Source organism: Rhinoderma darwinii, chromosome 4 (genome assembly GCF_050947455.1).
Source record: "Rhinoderma darwinii isolate aRhiDar2 chromosome 4, aRhiDar2.hap1, whole genome shotgun sequence".
Lineage (NCBI taxonomy): Eukaryota > Metazoa > Chordata > Amphibia > Anura > Rhinodermatidae > Rhinoderma > Rhinoderma darwinii.
The window spans coordinates 181,791,930-181,813,529 of NC_134690.1; the positions used below are offsets into that span (position 1 = coordinate 181,791,930).

Sequence of the window (21,600 nt, forward strand, 5' to 3'; positions counted from 1 at the left end):
ACCATAAATTAATTCCTTGAGGGGTGTAGTTTCCGAAATGGGGTCACTTTTGGGGGATGCCTACTGTTTTGGCACCTCAACACCTCTTCAAACCTGGCATGCTGTCTAAAATATATTCTAATAAAAAAGAGGCCTCAAAATGCACTTGATGCTTCGTTGCTTCTGGGGCTTGTGTTTTAGTCCACGAGCGCACTAGAGACACATGTGGGAGATTTGTAAAACTGCAGAATCTGGACCATACATATTTAGTATTGTTTCTCTGGTAAACTCTTCTGTGTTACAGAAAAAAAAATTGAATACAATTGAAATTCAGCAAGAAAAATTAACTTTGCAAATTTCACCTCCACTTTGCTTTAATTCCTGTGAAATGCCTAAAGGGTTAAATAAACGTTCTAAATGTGGTTTTGAATACTTTGAGGGGTCTAGTTTTCAAAATGGGGTGTTTTATTGGGGTTTCTAATACATAGACCCCTCCAAAGCCACTTCGGAATCGCACAGGTACCTTAAAAAAAGGCTTTTGAAATTTTCTTAAAAATATGAGATTGCTGTTTATGTTCTAAGCCTTGTAATGTCCAAGAAAAATAAAAGAATGTTCAAAAAACGATGCCAATCTAATGTAGACATGGGAAATGTTAACTAGTAACTATTTTGGGTGGTATAACCATCTGTTTTACAAGCCGATGCATTTAAATTCTGAAAAATGTTACTTTTTATAAATTTTCTTTAAATTTAGCCATTTTTCACCAATAAACACTGATTATATCATCCAAATTTCACCACTAACATAAAGCACAATGTGTCACGAGAAAACAGTCTCAGAATCGCTTGGATAGGTTTAAGCATTCCGACGTTATTACCACATAAATTGAAATATGTCAGATTTGAAAAATGTGCTCTGAGCCTTAAGGCCCAAACTAGGCTGCGTCCTTAATGGGTTAATAGGCTCCTTCAGCGTGTATGTGATTTTACCAGACACAATAGCTATGGTCTCTAGTAAACCCTGCCGGATCGGCATTGGAAGCCCCTAACTGAGCCTCCAACGCAGATGTGAACATAGCCATAGGCTACATTCATAAGACAGTGAAAAAAAATGGACATCAAAAACTAATCAACAATCCGTTTTTCATGGTCGTTTTGCATCAGTGTGTCTTTATCCATTTCCAGGTTGTCTGTCCGTTTTTAATGGCAAACGGATGACAAACTGCCATCTGTTTTTCATGGCCGTTAAATTAAATCCATCCGTTTTTTTAATCCGTGTTTGTTTTGGCCAAACTCCCTGAATACACCGCAGTGCCCATGTAGATAGTGCCACAGTGCCAACTGTAGAAAGTGTCCACATAGATAATGCCAGTGCCCACATAGTGCCACAGTGCCCACGTAGATAGCACCACAGTTTCCCCTCTAGATAGTGCCGATGTGGACAGTGCAACACCCCCCCATCCGTAGATATCACCAGGACTGGTTTTAGATAGTGTGGCCCTGGGCAAAGTTAAAAGTGGGGCCCCAAATGTTGAATTACTGTATAGAAAGAGCAATATTACCACTATGTAGTGACCATATAGTGGTAGATGCCAGTTATACACAAGAGTTCTGCAGACCATATAAGTGATTACAGCACTTTTATATCCAGTGACTCACAGGTGATTTTTTTTCTCTGATTCGAGTCATTCACTTTCCCTATTTTAAATTTTTTTTCTCCATCCGGCCTGGACCAGTGTGACAACTTATTTCAGCCGCGACTCGTCTATGCAGAATATGACAGACATGTTGGTTTCTTGCTTTTCCAGCACCCTCCACACCTATACCCCGTCCTCTAATCAAACTCGTAATCCACAGTGCGACAGATGGTAATAATGATCCCTTAATGCTCGTCACAATAAAAGTGCCCCATCAGTAGCGCCACAGCATTCCCCTCTTGTAGATGGCACCACACACAGCACCCTCTCTTGTAGATAACGCCACACAGCCAGGAAAAAAATAAAAATTGTACTTCCCTAGCCCTATTCCTGCGATGGACGAAGCGCTTAACAGCCCCCAGGTGGGACACTTGCATAGTCCAGCAAGATGCAGTGACGTCATCACGCCAGTCTGTGCAGGGATTCTTCCCAGTGCCTCATAGGCAGCCTAAAGTATTCAATCGTATCTGTGGCTTCAGGATGCAGATACATTGCATGTGGCAGTCCTCAGTGTTAGCGACGCTGCCAGGCATGAGTTGGCCCTTGCTGCCCAGCACATAAATGTTATTGTCCAGGGCCCCCTAAGGATGGGGGCCCTGGACAATTGGCAAGATTTCCGCCTCCCCGAACGCTGGTCCTGGATAGCGCCGCCAGACACGCTCCCCCTGTAGATGGTGACACCAGACACCCTCCCACTGGGCCTCCATCTAGGAGCAGAATCCCCAGCCAGAGCGTTGCCGACGCTCTGGCCAGGGATTGCTCTCCAGGAGGATCCCCTGACGTCACAGTACATATAGGTACAGTGACGCGAGGGGCTCTCCCTAGGAGCGGATTCCCCGGCCAGAGCTTTGCCGACGCTCTGTCCGGGGATTCTGGCAGTGAAATCAAGGGCTTCCCCGGGCTCAGTGCTTAAAGTAGCACTGTGCCCTTGGAGTCTTCTTGGCCAGGATCTGTTTTCAACGGCCGTCACAAGGATTGAATCCTGAAAAACAACCGTTTTAAAAACTGATGCATTGAATTCTATAGGGGCCGTCAGGCCATGAAAGTGGCCAAAAATAGGACTTGTCCTATTTTTTGACGGCCAGCATTTAAGTGCCGTTAAACGGCCGTATGAATTCAGCCATAGAACTGCACTGCTCTGAAAACAGCCTTATGATGGGCGTTAAAAAAAAAAAAAAAAGAAAAAGTGTTTGTCATAACTTGTAGATAACCTGTCTATTCCCTTTAACAAAATACCCTTATTTATTTAGATAAGGCGGCATAAATCCAACATTTTGTTATATTAATAAATATAGCTGCTTTAGTTTAATACCACTATAAAATTGTAAGAGGATATTTGAAAGGATGAAATATACTGTACATAGCCAGTTCATTTTATATTTCAGTTCCTAATTTATTTATTTTATTAAGTTTTAGATTATTAATATTGTTGATGGCACCATCTATTGTGCTGAACATATAAACTGAGAAACTTACTCTTTTATACATAGCAATACAAAGTAATCTACAAAACATCAGATCAGATACTAGTTTGCAATTTATAAGGAATACGTGGTAAGCAATTGTAACTGGATTAAGAAAACTTTGTTTAGAATAGAAGATTGCCTGACCTTGACAACGGACAATGTCAGAAAGGTTTCAGATTGTGTTTGAAGTTTAACGTAACGAGCAAGGCAATTCCAGAGAAGCAGGGAGACATTAAAGAAACTTGGATCTGAGAGTAGAAAGATGTGATTATAGTACAGGCGCCTGTCGGGAGTGTGAATAGACATCGCTTCCTGGCTGGAGGCGATGTCTATTCACTCAAGACACTTCGGTAAAGTTACTGTGGGTGTATGTGACAGCACAGCGTGATCTCGCAAGATCATGCTAGGAGTACAAATGGACATGAATGGAGAGAAGTGTATGACGCTGATTGTTACACTACCTTAATCCATTTCCCACCTGAAATAAGAATTTACGTGTAGATACAAATCCATTCACCAAACTTATTGGCATCCGAACGGCAACTAAAGTGCAACGCTTCTGAATGGGGTTTCACAAAATCCCATACGCACTGTGGAATGGCAAGTATGAAATCTGAGTGAATAGACATCGCCTCCAGCCAGGAAGCGATGTCTATTCACACTCCCGACACTTCGGTAAAGTTACTGTGGGAGTATGTGACAGCACAGCGTGATCTCGTGAGATCACGCTGTACTGTGAGTACAGATGGACATGAATGGAGAGAAGTGTATGATTCTGATTGGTCAGCGTCATACACTTCTCTTTACAACGCCCACTTGGTCAAAAATTAAATGCCCAGTTGGGCATTAAGAAACTAATTAGCATAAATCTAAAATTGTTTATAACTTGCTTAAAAGTGATCGTATTTCCAATTTAAAAGCCACTGTTATCTACATTACAGCGCCTATCAGATTAGGTAGGAGATAGGGCACATAAACTGGTGACAGAGTCTCTTTAAGGCTTTGATCACATATGCGTTGTGACATTCCATTCTGCTCCGTCAGAGGAGCAGAATAGAATAACGGAAGCAACGGTTATGTTGCACAAAACGCCGCCGCCGGCCGATGGAACCCATTCACTTTAAAAGGTTCTGTCGTAGTGTCCCTGCCAAATCTGTGACGGAGGCTCCTAACTGAACCTCCTACGCAGATGTGAACAAAGACTAAACTGACAATCCCAGCAGCTTGTTAAGTATTTTATTGTTGGATTACAAATAAATAAAAGTAGAGTGAAAAATACGGTACATTAAATATATGTTCTTTTTTTGGACTAGAAGATAACAGAAAATAGGAAAAATTCATATTTTACTACTTTTACAAAGAAAAAAATATTTGTTAAAAAAAAAAAAGATTTGTTCTGTTTCACCACATTCTGAGTGCCATAACGTTTATACTGTATTTTTCATCGATTGAGCGGTGTGAGGGCTTATTTCGTGTGGGACAAGCTGTAGTTTTTATGGGCACCATTTTTTGGTACATACAATTATTTTGATTACTTTTTTTTATTGTTTTTCTTTCTTTTAGCGCTAGGGTGACCAAAAAAACAACGATTCTGGTGGTTTTTTTTAAAAAAAAAAAACATTTTACGCCATTCACCATGCGAGTTAAATAAGGGTGTATTCTAATAGTTCAGGCTTTTACGGATGCAGCGATACCAATTTTTTACATTGTGCTTGGGGAAAAAGCGGAAAAGGGTTTTGTTTTTTTTTAAACTTTTTAATTAAAAACATTTTTTACACGCCTGAAAATGTATCTAACTTTTTTTTATAAATTTTTACTTGTTAGATCACTGGTAGAATACACTGCAATACAAATGTATTTCAGTATATTGTCATTTTTATAGGCTTAGCAGAGGCAGACAGTAGGCCGACTTGGGGGCCTTTATTAGGCCACCGAGCATCCATGACAACCATCGGCGCCCCCTGATTGCGCTGCGGAGGGGGGCTTTGGGCTGTCTGAGGGGGTCGTCCTTCTCCGAGCGGTTTAAATGTCGCAGTCACTATTGACCTTGGCGTTTAAAGGGGTTTTCCTATGTGGGACATTTCTGACATATCCACAAGATATGTCACAAATGTTGGATAGATGCGGGTGCCATTTATCTCTAGAACGAGAACCCCTAAAACCCCGTTCTAGCTTTTTTTGCTCACGCTGACTCCCAGCCGCTTCCTGATTACATGGTCGGGAGTTACGGAAACCACGTAAATCGCTTAGCTATGCTATTTTCGGAAGTCCCATAGTAGTGAATGGCAGTTACGGAAGCAGCGTAGCATGCGAGCTAGGCTGTTTCTGGAACTACTATTCCATTCTATGTGAATTAGGGAAACTGTGTAGCTCAGCGAGCTCACAATTTATGAATCGTATGTCCTGAAGTCAATTATGAGTGTTACTTTCAAGGAGGAGAGGCTTCAAAATTTGTCTTAATTAATTCTTGTGCCACCTTGTGACATCATGCTGGAACTGAATAGCATTTTGATTTTGATTTTATACAGAATGAAAAGTGTTTTTTTGGTTTTTGTTGTGACTGGAGGTCTCGCAGGTCTGCCTGCATGGCTTGTGACGTCATGGTTTTGGTTTGAACAGCGGGGTCCATGGCCTGTGCGTACTGACACGATTTGTGCGTATGTGGAACCATTGGGCCACACTGCCGTAGCGGAGTATGCGTGTGCACTGGCTCTTTTAGGCCGGGCACGCACCCTACGGGAACTAGTGCAGAGATGTGAAAGTGAGTGCTGGCGTCTCAGGATGGAGATGCCGTCCGGCACTCGCTTGTCCATGGCCACGACCGTCGTGGACGTTACAATATCTTTGCAGCAGCTCTGGCTAATAGAGGGCATCTAAATTTGGGGGAAACACCCCCCCTAATGATGTCCATATGCTCTAATAGGGGCATTTGTTCCTTCTTTCTTATCCTCTTCTTTTTTTTTTTTGTCCCCAAAAGGACTATATATTTTATGTATACAGTACAAAGCAAAACTTTTAGGCTGTTGTGGAAAAATGCTGACATTCACTTTGGAGTGTCTGGCAGACACCATAACAAGACCTAGACATCCTCCTCTGAAACAGAGATTCTGACAAAGGCCTGGGATGAGCCGAAATATCTTTTGTAAATTGCCTGCCAAAAAGACAAAAAAACAACATAACAAAAAGTTTAATTACTTTGAATAAAAAAACAATGACTTGAGAAAATCTATTTCTACATCCATTTCTATAGTACTTGGGTTTTTCTGCTATACTATATTATGGGATATCCGTCCCGAACTTGTAGCACCTGAATATTCCTGTCAAGGAGTGTAGTCGATTTATTTTTTCTATGCATCTTGAAACCCCAGTCTGCTTTGAAATCTTTGCCTGGGAGAGACCTTGCTGATGCAGTATAACTACCTTGTGTCTTGTTGCTGTGCTTAGTCTTGCCATGCTGGACCTGTGTCTTCCACAACCTTTGTAGCAGAGTTTGTCTGTTCCTCACACAGTTTTAAGCCTCCTACACAGCGGTTTGTGTTAGTTAATGACTGTTTTAACCTACATATGAAAATAATGATCATTATCACCTGTTTAGCTTTATTGGTCAATCATACACCTGACTATAATCCTACAAAATCCATGAATTTGTGCAAGTGTACCTAGAAGAATTTCATGCTGTTTTGAAGGCAAAGGGTGGTATCACCAAATACAGATTTTTAATTTAGATTTCTCTTTCTGTTCATTCACTTTGTATTTTAATTGATAAAAAAAACAACTATTAAAGGAACAGTGTCACAAAAAATTATTTTTTTACATCAGTTTGATTTTAGTGCTTTATTAAAAACTTTTATATTTATTTGTGTGTTTGTGTTTTTACTTTTTTTTTATTTTTTTACTTTTTCTTCCCTATGGGGGCTGCCATTTTTTTTTCAATTTCTGTATGTGTCGATTAACGACACATACAGACATGGAATACTGCAGCTACAGTCACATAGTGAATGCGAACAGGGCCCGTTCCATCCACTATGGTGTACGCCGTCTGTGTGGGAACGGCGCATGAACTGTGCGCCGTCCGGCGCCATTTTCCTGTAGACCGGAAGTCGCGGCCGGACAGTAAGATTACTACTTCCGGTCGCGGCTTCCGGACTTGTGCACTTGGAGCGGCGGTAGCAGACGGAGCGGAGGGAGCGGCAGCGACTGGAGCAGGTAAGTGATTTCTGTGTATGTAAGTGTTTTACTGCGTGTTTACTAGTGTATGTAAACCTACTACACTGTGTGTTAGCTCAAAAAATGGCGACACACAGTGTAGGAGGTTTGAGCGTTCAATCCCCTCGTTTCTCCCGGCACTAGATTCTGAGAGCTCACTAGAGCGAGTGAGTTTTCCCAAATTTTGCAGCATAAAGCAATGTGGTTGCTTTACCACATGCAATGCTGCAATTTTGGGAATTGCTCCATCTAGTGACCAGCAATTTATAATATTTCCTGACTCGTGACAATGTATAATCACCTATGCACTAACTGTTTAACTAAAAAAAAAAATACATTTTTTTCTAGCAACACATTCCCTTTAACACTTCTATCTTTGAAAGCATTCTTACTCTGCAGTATTTTTCCACAACTGCCTAAAACTTTCTCACAGTACTGTATATGTTTTATTAATATTTAATAGTAACCACGTAAAATAACCCACACAATTTTGGTATCCCCGTAATTGTTTTGCTTGTCACACCAAAAATCTAAATCTAAGCTCCTTAAACTGGAAATCAAGGCCAAAAGTGATATCACTAGGACTAAAAGGGTTAAAGATGACAAAACTGTCTCTCAATATGCCTTGTCCTAGCAAGCTCAGCAGATCTAGAATGTATAAGCTAAACTTGTAAAAGGCACAGGTGCAATTGCATTGCTACATCTAAGCCTCTTAGTAAAACACACAGTATGCCACCTAGTGCCCAAGAACTGTACACTGATTGGACTTCCTGCACTTGTTGCACAAAAGTATGATCTTAACAATTCTCTAATTATTTACTACTATACGTTGACAATCCACCTTCCAATGATGTGATCTGTATGGACACAGAAATCCTCAAGTTCTTGCATTGCGGGAACAATACCAGGCACATATAGGGGTATTCCATAATGTATCTCCATCAGATATATAAAAGATGTGCCTATTTTTTCCACTTACATGTGTTGACATACAATAAATATGAAATGTAATTTGTTCTACTTTTAGACTTTTGCTGTATACGTCTTTACGTATCTTTTGGAGATTGCAAATCTGCTATGGATTTTTTTAGAAAAAAAAATTCTGCTGTGGATTAGCCCCATTGTTTTTAACTCAATGGAGCTAATATGTGGCTTCTCAGGGCAGAATCCGTGGCCATAATAAAGCTGTGATTTTATTTACCGCGCCTAAATCCTGCCAGAATCCGGAGCGTGTAAACCTGGCCTTAAAAATAAAACGTAGAACTGTATATGGAATAACAAAATTGTTTGTTTATTTGTTAGGTTTCCAATATGCTCTTACTTACGTCAGCCAGTTGTTCTAACCTCTAAATGTTCAGCATGTGCCACCTGAGTTGTAATTTTAAATTAATGTACATTTACCTAGTGTCTGCCAGACTTCTGACGTAGTGTCTGCCAGACTTCTGCACTCAGCCCCTTGTAATGTGTAAGATGCCAGGAGCAGCTGTTCCTGACAGGTGGAAGTCACTAACTTGGCTTGCCAAAGCTAAAAATGGGAAAATAAATACATTGCAATGTGCCATATACTTTAAAAATACATTGTTTGGTTTACCAGGCCGCTAAAGAAGCCCAAATGAGTAGCTTAAATACAATGAATAAAAGATCCTTTCCATTATGAGAGCAAACTTATGGAGAAAAGAACTGCGACAGAACAAAATACTGTACGATCACTTAGAAGATCTGATATTATAAGAGTTGCATATACAGATGTATCTATTTCTTCATGGTTCCTTTATAGTATTCTCTTGAGGTAAACAGAAATAAAAGAGGAAAATTAATGTGAACGACCTATATTAAAGGTCTTGTAGAGGTGAGAAATGACAAGTACAGTGAAATTGCTTTAGTTAAGTGGGGCAACAATGAAACCTGATATGTACCGGATTATCAGACGTCATGGAAAAGTATGCGAAACTTCCTTGCAAGCATAGAAAACTTTAGGAAGTAAGCCAAAAATAAAATGTCAGAGGAACTTGATTGATTATCCGTCTTATGTTTCAGGTCTTGTGAAATTCCACATTTATGTTAGAGTTTTGTGGTGTAAGCAAGTGCTAAATTATCTGATTTTCTAGTTTATCAGATGCTGAATTAGAGGAATTTCATTGCTCAGTGCGACGATCTGCATTTGTTGCAATTGAGCAGAAAAGGTTGTTTAACCTCCTAAAGGCGCAGTCTATTTTGGCCTTTAGTGCACGGCAATTTTTTACAATTTTTCCTTGTATTACTTTAATTATTTTTCAGTCAACATGGCCAGATGGGGCTTTGTTTTTTTGCTTGAAAAATGTATTTATTCTAATGACGCCAATTTTGGATACATATAATATATTGTATAAGGAAAAAATACTGACCGTTATGAAATTCGGTTTTGTTTTTGTCATTCACAGCACTGTATAAATCGGTCAAACTGCCAGTCTGCTATGAAGACCAGGGCTTCATAAGAGTACAAAGATGGCAGACCTGGGGGCCTTCATTAGCTCCCTAGGCTATCATGCCAACCATCGGCAACCCGCAATGTAACATCACAGGGGACCGCCCCCCTGTTTCTAATGGTTAAGATGACGAGGTTGCTTTTGACCGGCATCAAAGGTGTTAAACAAGCGTGTTTCTCGCTCATTACACTGAAGTGTCAGCTGTTACATACAAACGACATGCTCGATCTAAAACCTGCTCCATACTCAACCCCTCCGCCGTGTATATATAAGGTGGATGTATGGACGCTTTTTTAAAGGGTAACTAAGTTTTAAAAAAAATTGGACATGTCAAAGTGACATGTCAGGAGTTTTGATCGGTGGGGTCCAAGCATTGAGTCTCTCCAACAATCACCAAAACTAAACCGAAGAAGCGCTCCGGTGAGTGCTGTGCTACTTTTGTTTCTAATTGGCTTTCCTCGTAAAGCCAAGCAAGTGGTGTACGGGTTCAAAAGAACGTCAGAGCCTGTACACCGCTTGCTCCGCTTTCTGGGATCTCCGTGCTTGGTCCCCTCACCGATCAAAGCTTCTGACATGTCATTACGACCTGTCCAAAAATTTGTAAAAGTTTAGTTATCCTTTTAGATTTATTAATTTACAGTAAAGCACATAAAAAACAAAAGTGTGGTCACGTTTGTTACATGCGATTTTAGTGCTGCAGCTTTCCCTATTGCAGAGAAAACTGCTGCCCCCTTAGGGACTGCATTTTAACTTTAACTCATTTCGTTGCTAGGTTATACCAGACACCCACCTAATTGACTTCCTAAAAGTTAATGCTGAGAACACACCCCCCCCCCCCCCCCCAAAAAACCTAATTATTTTGTTTCTTCAAAATGGACACCGTTACTATTACAAAACACTACAGTTTACCCACAGTAAGTCATTGAATTAACTTTGAAACATTTGTATCTCCATTATGGGGGGGGGTGGTTGGGAGTTGTTTTTTTCTAGCTTGTAATTTTTTAACCTTACTCTTCCAAAAAACCTTGTTGTGTCCTCTTTAGAAATCGCACCAATGATGGCAAAATCCATGCGAGCTTTCAAGAACAGAGTGGGACCAAGATGAATTTTCACACTTTGATGTTCTCAAATTCTATAATTTACATTTGAAAGAGTCTTCTTTTTTTTTTTTTTTTCATCCTGCCTGGCTCCTTAAACATTGCACTTTGTACATGTTAATGTATATTGTATTCTAATAAAGTAAAAATACTAGAACTGAGACATTATTTAACTCCATACTTATAAATGTCAGATTTCGTATTCTAGCAGAATGAAAGAAGATCTTAAAGAAAAAAAAGAATGTGTGTGTGTATGTATATATATATGCACGTGTGTGTGTGTGTGTGTGTGTGTGTGTATGTATGTATGTGTGTGTGTGTGTGTATATATATATATATATATACCCCGTTCAAAAGTTTGGGGTCACCTAGACAATTTTGTGTTTTCCATGAAAACTCACACTTCTATTTATTAAATGAGTTGCAAAATGACTAGAAAATATAGTCAAGACATTGACAAGGTTAGAAATAATGATTTTTATTTGAAATAATTTTCTCCTTCGAACTTTGCTTTCGTCAAAGAATGCTCCATTTGCAGCAATTACAGCATTGCACACTTTTGGCATTCTAGCTGTTAATTTGCTGAGGTAATCGGGAGAAATTTCACCCCATGCTTCCAGAAGGCCCCTCCCACAAGTTGTATTGGCTTGATGGGCACTTCTTGCGTACCATACGGTCAAGCTGCTCCCACAACAGCTCTATGGGGTTGAGATCTGGTGACTGCGCTGGCCACTCCATTACAGATAGAATACCAGCTGCCTGCTTCTTCCTTAAATAGTTCTTGCATAATTTGGAGTTGTGCTTTGGGTCATTGTCCTGTTGTAGGATGAAATTGGCTCCAATCAAGCGCTGTCCACAGGGTATGGCATGGCGTTGCAAAATGGAGTGATAGCCTTCCTTATTCAAAATCCCTTTTACCTTGTACAAATCTCCCACTTTACCAGCACCAAAGCAACCCCAAATCATCACATTACCTCCACCATGCTTGACAGATGGCGTCAGGCACTCTTCCAGCATGTTTTCAGTTGTTCTGCATCTCACAAATGTTCTTCTGTGTGATCCAAACACCTCAAACTACGATTCGTCTGTCCATAACACTTTTTTCCAATCTTCCTCTGTCCAATGTCTGTGTGCTTTTGCCCATATTCATCTTTTCCTTTTATTAGCCAGTCTCAGATATGGCTTTTTCTTTGCCTCTCTGCCCTGAAGGCCAGCATCCCGGAGTCACCTCTTCACTGTAGATGTTGACACTGGCGGTTTGCGGGTACTATTTAATGAAGCTGCCAGTTGAGGACCTGTGAGGCGTCTATTTCTCAAACTAGAGACTCTAATGTACTTGTCTTGTTGCTCAGTTGTGCAGCGGGGCCTCCCACTTCTCTTTCTACTCTGGTTAGAGCCTGTGTGTGCTGTCCTCTGAAGGGAGTAGTACACACCGTTGTAGGAAATCTTCAGTTTCTTGGCAATTTCTCGCATGGAATAGCCTTCATTTCTAAGAACAAGAATAGACTGTCGAGTTTCACATGAAAGCTCTCTTTTTCTAGCCATTTTGAGAGTTTAATCGAACCCACAAATGTAATGCTCCAGATTCTCAACTAGCTCAAAGGAAGGTCAGTTTTATAGCTCCTCTAAACAGCAAAACTGTTTACAGCGGTGCTAACATAATTGCACAAGGGTTTTCAAGTGTTTTCTAATCATCCATTAGCCTTCTAACACAGTTAGCAAACACAATGTACCATTAGAACACTGAAGTGATGGTTTCTGGAAATGGGCCTCTATACACCGATGTAGATATTGCATTAAAAAACAGACATTTGCAGCTAGAATAGTCATTTAGCACATTAACAATGTATAGAGTGTATTTATGATTAATTTAATGTTCTCTTCATTGAAAACTTCATTTCTTTCAAAAATAAGGAAATTTCTAAGTGACCCTAAACTTTTGAATGGTAGTGTGTATTTTTGTGAGTTTTCATGGAAAACACAAAATTTGTCTGGGTGACCCCAAACTTTTGAACGATAGTGTGTGCATATGTGTATATATATATATATATATATATATATATATATATAGAATATTTGTGTCTTGAATTTAGTTAGCACAAAATTTCATGATAATGAGTGTCGTACTGGGTTTCTTTGGGCCAACCCTCGATCTATACAGAACACATGCATGTTCACTTTTAAATTGCGTTGTAAACTTTTATCCGTGCACACGCAGTACTTCTCAATAAGGTCTAGTAGGATATTTTGTAAATCAACCCATAATGAATAGACCCTAAAGACAAGTGATTGGTTCCAAAGTCTGCTTCAAAAGGTTGTCTTCCTTTTGGGGACCGTTATTGTGTCAGAACCTGGGCCAACTGGAGTATCCTTTTGGAATTCTGGTGAACCAGTCCAACCCAGAATATCAAAACATTTTATATTTGTTTTTAGATAGAACTAAGCTGTACCCAGTACACAAAAGAAATACCTCGATTTTGCTTCTTTTGGAATTGACACTGACACTGATATTGATATGGTAAAATCAGCGACCAGGCAAGACATTTGTTCTGACTCCATGTCATGTTGCTGTTGAGAAAACAGATTGGGGTTATATACGTGGGAGGAACTGAAGGGGAAGGAGGTACCCTGTGCAAGCGCCACTGCTTGGAAGAGATTAACACCTTGACCCAGGCATGCCAGCTGTAACTATGACGAAGACGTGGAGAAGTATAAGACTGTGGAGTGCCCAGTTATTCTATACTCCGGCACTCTGTCAAACATGGCCAAATGTTTGTTTACCTAATTGCAGATTTATAAGTGCTTCGAAGACCAGGGTGGCTACTGAATAGGGACTGGGGAACCTTTTTTTTTTTTCCTTTAATACCAATCAGGAAGCCATACACTCATATGATTCCATGACCACAAGACTGCCTGACAATATCAGCATTGTGAGAGTACACCGCACATCCACAATATATACTTTGATCTATAGCCGCTAAACATAATTTATAAACATGAACATGAGGTTCTTTGTTAGCATTTTAATCAAACTGTATGAGCCCACTTGCCACTTCACGACAACCTCTTTTTTAAAGTGGATCCCTATTATATCGGTTGCAGCACCGCATGGCGGCCACTGCAGCATCGCTCCTGCAGAGGGAGCAATCCAGAGGCCCAAAAGCACCCATGCTATCAAGCCATGCCAAGCCTCCTTGGCTCTGGGTCACGTCCCCACACAAGTGCAGCACTAATGCCTGACTGTGAAGATTTATTATTTTGTTTTATTTTATTTACGATTAGTGTGCTACTGTTACTGTTAGAAAGTGGTAGTTGCAGCACAATCGACAGCCAAAACCGTATTATTAAAATGGTGGACGCATACTTCCAGCTGTCTAATCACACTGAGCCAGATGGCCTTAACCAAGTGGCCAAGTTAGGCCTTATTCACACGAGCATATTTGACGTCCAGGTTACGCGCGTTAAAACAACGGACGTCACACGGAGCTATGCAATTCAATGGGGCCATTCAGACATTCAGTGTTTTTTTATGCAGCGTGTGTCCGCTGTGTGAAACTCACTGCATGTCCTATACTTTGTGCGTTTTTTGCGCATCACGCACCCATTGAAGTTATCCCTGTGCCATGCGTTTTTCACGCAACAGTTACTAAAGAAATGAGTGGAAAAAAACACCACCTCCTTCGGTTTATTTTGCTGACGTAAAAAACACGTGACATACGGATGACATATGCGTGTAACAAACAAAGACACGCACTGTACATGGAACTGCAATGCAAGAAAAACGCTGCATTTTTTACGCGTGCAAAACGGTCATGTTCGTGTGAATACCTTGAGAAAGCGTCTGAAGGACATGAAACGGTCGGCTCTACTGTCCTCTAATCCTGTGTTGCCTGCCTCAACATAAGAATAAAAAGAAACCTTTTTTGCAAGTGGTGTGTGCCATGCTGTCTTTTCTTCTACATATTGTTATTAGTGTGAATAAGGCCTTAGGGTATGTTCACACTCTTACTAAAAAAAAGTCTGAAAATATGGAGCTGTTTTCAAGGGAAAACAGCTCCTGATTTTCAGCCGTTCTTTTTTTTAGCAACTCTCGTTCTTTACGGCCGTTTTTGGAGCTGTTTTTCTATAGAGTCAACAAAAAACAGCCCCAAAAGTGACATGCACTTCTTTGTTGCGGGCCTTTTTTTACGTGCCCGTTTTACAAAACCGCCACGTAAAAAAACAGCTCGTCTGAACAGAATGCCGTTTTTCTCTATGAAATCAATGGGCAGATGTTTGGAGGCGTTATGCTTCCGATTTTTCGGCCCGAAAAACGGCCGAAAATAAGCTGTGCGAACATAGCCTTAGAAGCACCTGGACAGTACCCATGGCCTTATCCAGTTTGTGATGGCTTGGTCGGCTGTGATCGTCTTTTTTGAGAGGGTGGTGACAGGGAGGGTTATAACCCCAGAGAGTTTTTGCAGTGCCAACATGGAAAATCTTTAAATCAACTCCATGTTTCCGTTACCTCTGTCAGATAAACTCAACTACTCTCCTGACTACTACATTGATTGCAGCTAGCATCACTCAAAAGCAGTCTCATTGCCACCCCTACCACTGACACCACATCTATTTAGCCCTCACAAAGGTTTATTTAAATAGTTCTTTTTTTTTTTTTTTTTTTTTAAAGAGACTGGAATACCACAGTATGGCACAGTCAGGGGCGGATTATAATGAGGGCAATCTGGGCAAGTGCCCGAGGCTGGAAGGGGGGCCGAGTTCGACCCAGTTCCCTTTCTCCCAATCGGCGCATTACTAATGACATAGTCGGCGCGATTATGTCATCACGCCGACTGCGCCATTACGCTGGTTGATGCCGTCTAGTCTCTGACCACTCCTGCATCAATGGATGAATAGAACGGGGACAGGTGAGAATGTTTTTTTTTCCTTTCTGGGAACCGTTGGGGCAATAGCTACAGGGGGCCTTGTAACTGGCACTCTCTAAAGGGGACGTTATCTACAGAGTGCATTGTAATTGCCATTATCTACAGAGGGCTTTGCAACTGGCACAATCTACAGGGGACATTACCTACAGAGGGCATTGGGACTGGCACTATCCACAGGGGGCATTATCTACAGAGGGCATTGTAACTGGCGCTATCTACAGGGGACATTATCTACAGAAGGCATTGTAACTAGTGCTATCTATGGGGGACATTATCTACAGGGGGCATTGTGACTGGCACTATCTACAGGCGGCATCTACAAAGGGCATTGTAACTGGCGCTATCTACAGGGGGCATTGTGACGCGCTATCTACAGGGGGCAATGTTAGTGTGTGGTGTTTCACTTTACAGTGTTTGGCACAATTTATTTCATGGGCACAGTGTATAGTACTATTATATTCAGGGGCACAGTGTATAGTACTATTATATTCAGGGGCACAGTGTATAGTACTATTATGTTCAGGAGTACAGTCTATAGTACTATTATATTCAGGAGCGTAGTGTATAGTACTATTATATTCAGGGGCACAGTGTATAGTACTATTATATACAGGAATGCAGTGTATGGTAGTATATTCATGGGCACAGTATATAGTACTATTATATACAGGGGCACAGTGTATGGTAGTATATGCAGGGGCATAGTGTATAGAACTATTATATTCGGGGGCGCAGTGTATAGTACCGTTATATTCGGGGGCAGAGTGTATATTACTATTATATTTAGATGCACAGTGTATAGTACTATTATATTTAAAAGCATAGAGTGTGGAATCATGAGAATTTTATATTCGTTTATAGGTGCGGGAATGTTGGAAAAGTGAGGAGCTGAAGAAATCTGAGCTGCAAACTGCAGAAATGGGCTGTGCCCGGGAGAAGTCATCATGGAGGTCTGGACCAGATGGAGAAGAAAAGAGAAAAAGAACGAAAAAAAATCTGAGACATCACCTGTGAGTCACTCAATGTAAATGCTTATTCTCCCTGTGACTGGTCAGTACTGTAGACACTGTATGATCTGCAGCGAGATGACAGATGGTAGCATTCTTTTTTTGTTAAATAGCAACTCCCAGCATAACCTAAACATTGTTAAGGCTATACTGGGAGCTGTCGTTTTATGTCGTACAAATTTATACAACAGGGGTTAAACTGAATTTGAAAATGATCTCTGTACTGAACTGTATTTGTTCTGGTGCTGTATATATGTACTCAGCTCTGTTCTGATGCTGTATATATGTACTGAGCTTGGTTCTGGAGTTATATATGTACTGAGCTTTGTTCTGGTGCTGTATGTATGTACTGAGCTTTGTTCTGGTGCTGCATATATGTACTGAGCTTTGTTGTGGCACTGTAGTTATGTACTAAGCTTGTTTCTGGTGCTGTATACATGTACTGAGCTTGGTTCTGGTTCTGTATATATTTACCTTCTCAAGGTAAAGGTAGATGTTAAAATCATCAACTTTTACCTTAAGAGAAGGTAACTATAAACAGTAAAAACTAAACCCAAAAAACATGGAGGAATATAAAAAAAAAATCAAATTCACCCATTATATGGTACTTTAAATGGTGCCAATAAATACTACAACTCCTCCCGCAAAAAATAATCCTTCACACACCACTCAATTCACGTATAAATGAAAAAGTTATAAAACTCCTGACCACTTTAGTGTCTCAAAGTATTCTGCTTTTTCTCTTCTGTATTGCTCATTCTGCGTTTACAGCTAATTCAAAACCGTGCCAAATCTGTGTCCGCCTAAACAGAAATCTGCAAATATATACGGTACAGCATCTTCAGAGTTCAGGGGGGAGGGGCCCAAACTTGAAAAAGTGCCTGCGGCCATGGTACCCTTAATCCGCCCCTGGTCACCGTGCATAAAAAAACCCTGAAAATCTGTGGTCCAGTGTGTTAGATGTGGTTGCAGTTTTTCCTATGGAAGTCCAAACAGCTGACCCTCTTAGGGTATGTTCACACGGGCTATTTTCAGCTGTTTTTCGGGCTGCAAACGTCCTGAAAAACGGCTGAAAAATTGAAAGCAGAACGCCTACAAACATCTGCCCATTGATTTCAATGGGAAATAGGGTTTGGTTCCAACAAGGCAGCATTTTACGCCTCATTTTCAAATAATAAAAAGTGCATGTCACTTCTTGAGCCGTTTTTTGAGCCGTTGTTCATTTACTCAATAGAAAAACAGCTGTAAAAAATGCCGCAAAAAACGCTAGTTGCTGAAAATCAGGAGCAGTTTTCCCTTGAAAACTCTGTGTTTTCAGCCGATTTTTGTTAAGTGTGTGAACATACCCTTAAGGATTGATTTAGATCTTAACCCCTTAATGACCGCCAATACACCTTTTAATGGCGGCTACCAAGGGTACTTATCAGGGGTGTAACTAGGAAAGACTGGGCCCCATAGCAAAGTTTTGACTGGTGCCCCCCCCTCCGCTGGGTATCACACAACCCCCCCCTTGTAGATAGTGCCTCCCTATGGCTTCCACCACACAGCGCCCCCTATAGATAGCACCATACACAGCCCCTGTAGATAACACCATACCGAGTCCCCCCTGTAGATAACGCGATATAGCCTCCCCCCCTCAAAAAAAAAACAGCCTATAGTTTGTCCTACAAAAGAGATGTATCCCCTATCCACAGGATAGGGGATACATCATGTGTGATCGCTGGGACGCCCAGTGATAAGGAGAATGGGGGACCAAAAGTCCCCCGAAGTTCTCCATGACAAACCTCGGACTTCCGGTGTCTGTGCAGTTCAATAAAAATGAAAGTTGTGCTGGTCACGCATGGGCACAAGCGTGACCGGTGCGCAAGTCATTTCTATGGAGCTGCAGACAGACCCCGGAAGTCCGAGGTTTGTCATGGAGAACTTCGGGGGACTTTTGGTCCTCCGTTCTCCTTATCGCTGGGCGTCCCAGCGATCACACATGTATTTTTTAGGAACAACCCCTTCATAGCAGCTGCTAGCAGAGCCTCTGGCCATTGGGGGGGGGGGGGTTGGGTGGAGCCGTGCCGGCGGGTGGCACGGCCCCCTCATGATGCGGGCCCCGTAGCAGCCGCTACAGCTGCTGGAGCGGTAGTTACGCCACTGGTACTTATGCCAGACCGCCGTTTTTTCCCGGTGCTGTCATAAACCCGGAATGGGTGTCTTATGCCAGCTAGAGCGGGTGCCTGTCTGTCTAAAGAGTTGAGCTCAGTGGCGACTGCTACGGGGCCCGCGGCATGAGGGGGCCCGTGTCGCCCGCCGGCATGGGCCCCCACCATGGCTGGAGGCTCCGCTAGCAGCCGCTATGGCTGCTACAGCGGGACGCCACTGAACACTACGGCAGAGCAGGGAGGTATCTCCCCGCTCTGCCATTAAACCAAAGACATGTATCCCCTATCCACAGGATAGGGGACACATGTGTGATCGCTGGCAGCGATGGGGAGAACGGGGGACTGAAAGTCCCCTGAAGTTCTCCATCACAAACCTCGGACTTCCGGGGTCTGTGTCGGCAGCTCCGTAATAATGAATGGAGCGCCGGTCGCGCTTGTGCGCATGCGTGACCAGCGCTCCTTTCATTTTTATTGAGCTGCCGACACAGACGCCGGAAGTCAGAGGTTAATCATGGAGAACTTCAGGGGACTTTCGGTCCCCCGTTCTCCCCATCGCTGCCAGCGATCACACATGTAACCCCTAGGTAGGGGATAGGGGATGCATGTTATTTGTAGGACACACTATAGGTCGCATTTTTTTTTGGGGGGGGGGGGCTGTATGGCGTTCCCTACAGGAGGGGGGGCTGTATGGCGTTCCCTGCAGGGGGGGGCGCTGTATGGCGTTCCCTGCAGGGGGGGGCGCTGTATGGCGTTCCCTGCAGGGGGGGGGCGCTGTATGGCGTTCCCTGCAGAGGGGGGGCCCTGTATGGTGCTCCCTGCAGGGGGGGCGCTGTATGGCGTTCCCTACAGGGGGGGGGGCGCTGTATGGCGTTCCCTGCAGGGGGGGCGCTGTATGGCGTTCCCTGCAGGGGGGGGGCACTGTATGGCGTTCTCTGCAGGGGGGTGCTGTATGGCGTTCCCTGCAAGGGGGGGGCCCTGTATGGCGTTCCCTGCAGGGGGGGCCCTTTATGGCATTCCCTGCAGGGGGGGGCGCTGTATGGCGTTCCCTGCAGGGGGGCGCCCTGTATGGCGCTCCCTGCAGAGGGGGGGCGCTGTATGGCGTTCCCTACAGGGGGGGCGCCCTGTATGGCGCTCCCTGCAGAGGGGGGGCGCTGTATGGCGTTCCCTACAGGGGGGGCGCTGTATGGCGTTCCTTGCAGGGGGGGGCACTGTATGGCGTTCCCTGCAGGGGAGGGGGCGCTGTATGGCGTTCACTGCAAGGGGGGGCCCTGTATGGCGTTCCCTGCAGGGGGGGGCCTGTATGGCGTTCCCTGCAGGGGGGCGCCCTGTATGGCGCTCCCTGCACAGGGGGGGCGCTGTATGGCGTTCCCTACAGGGGGGGGCGCTGTATGGCGTTCCTTGCAGGGGGACGACGCTGTATGGCGTTCCCTGCAGGGGAGGGGGCGCTGTATGGCGTTCCCTGCAAGGGGGGGCCCTGTATGGCATTCCCTGTATGGCGCTCCCTGCACAGGGGGGGCGCTGTATGGCGTTCCCTACAGGGGGGGGCGCTGTATGGCGTTCCTTGCAGGGGGACGACGCTGTATGGCGTTCCCTGCAGGGGAGGGGGCGCTGTATGGCGTTCCCTACAGGGGGTGCGCCCTGTATGGCGCTCCCTGCAGAGGGGGGGCGCTGTATGGCGTTCCCTACAGGGGGGGCGCTGTATGGCGTTCCTTGCAGGGGGGGGCGCTGTATGGCGTTCCCTGCAGGGGAGGGGGCGCTGTATGGCGTTCACTGCAAGGGGGGGCCCTGTATGGCGTTCCCTGCAGGGGGGGGCCTGTATGGCGTTCCCTGCAGGGGGGCGCCCTGTATGGCGCTCCCTGCACAGGGGGGACGCTGTATGGCGTTCCCTACAGGGGGGGCGCTGTATGGCGTTCCTTGCAGGGGGACGACGCTGTATGGCGTTCCCTGCAGGGGAGGGGGCGCTGTATGGCGTTCCCTGCAAGGGGGGGCCCTGTATGGCATTCCCTGCAGGGGGGGGGCCTGTATGGCGCTCCCTGCACAGGGGGGGCGCTGTATGGCGTTCCCTACAGGGGGGGGGCGCTGTATGGCGTTCCTTGCAGGGGGACGACGCTGTATGGCGTTCCCTGCAGGGGAGGGGGCGCTGTATGGCGTTCCCTGCAAGGGGGGGCCCTGTATGGCATTCCCTGTATGGCGCTCCCTGCACAGGGGGGGCGCTGTATGGCGTTCCCTACAGGGGGGGGCGCTGTATGGCGTTCCTTGCAGGGGGACGACGCTGTATGGCGTTCCCTGCAGGGGAGGGGGCGCTGTATGGCGTTCCCTACAGGGGGTGCGCCCTGTATGGCGCTCCCTGCAGAGGGGGGGCGCTGTATGGCGTTCCCTACAGGGGGGGCGCTGTATGGCGTTCCTTGCAGGGGGGGGCGCTGGATGGCGTTCCCTGCAGGGGAGGGGGCGCTGTATGGCGTTCACTGCAAGGGGGGGCCCTGTATGGCGTTCCCTGCAGGGGGGGGCCTGTATGGCGTTCCCTGCAGGGGGGCGCCCTGTATGGCGCTCCCTGCACAGGGGGGACGCTGTATGGCGTTCCCTACAGGGGGGGGCGCTGTATGGCGTT

The 21,600-nt window shown here is 44.2% G+C and overlaps 1 protein-coding gene across 1 annotated transcript in view; it reads left to right on the top strand.

Moving 5' to 3' along the window:
• LOC142760482 (elongin-A-like) overlaps positions 1-11,010 on the top strand; it is a 48,851-nt gene extending 37,841 nt beyond the window's left edge. Inside the window, exon 11 of the mRNA XM_075863676.1 lies at positions 10,857-11,010. Within this exon, the coding sequence (XP_075719791.1) occupies positions 10,857-10,918 (62 nt within the window). The 3' untranslated portion in view covers positions 10,919-11,010. The remainder of the gene's footprint in view (positions 1-10,856) is intronic.
• The last annotated feature ends 10,590 nt before the right edge of the window (positions 11,011-21,600 follow it).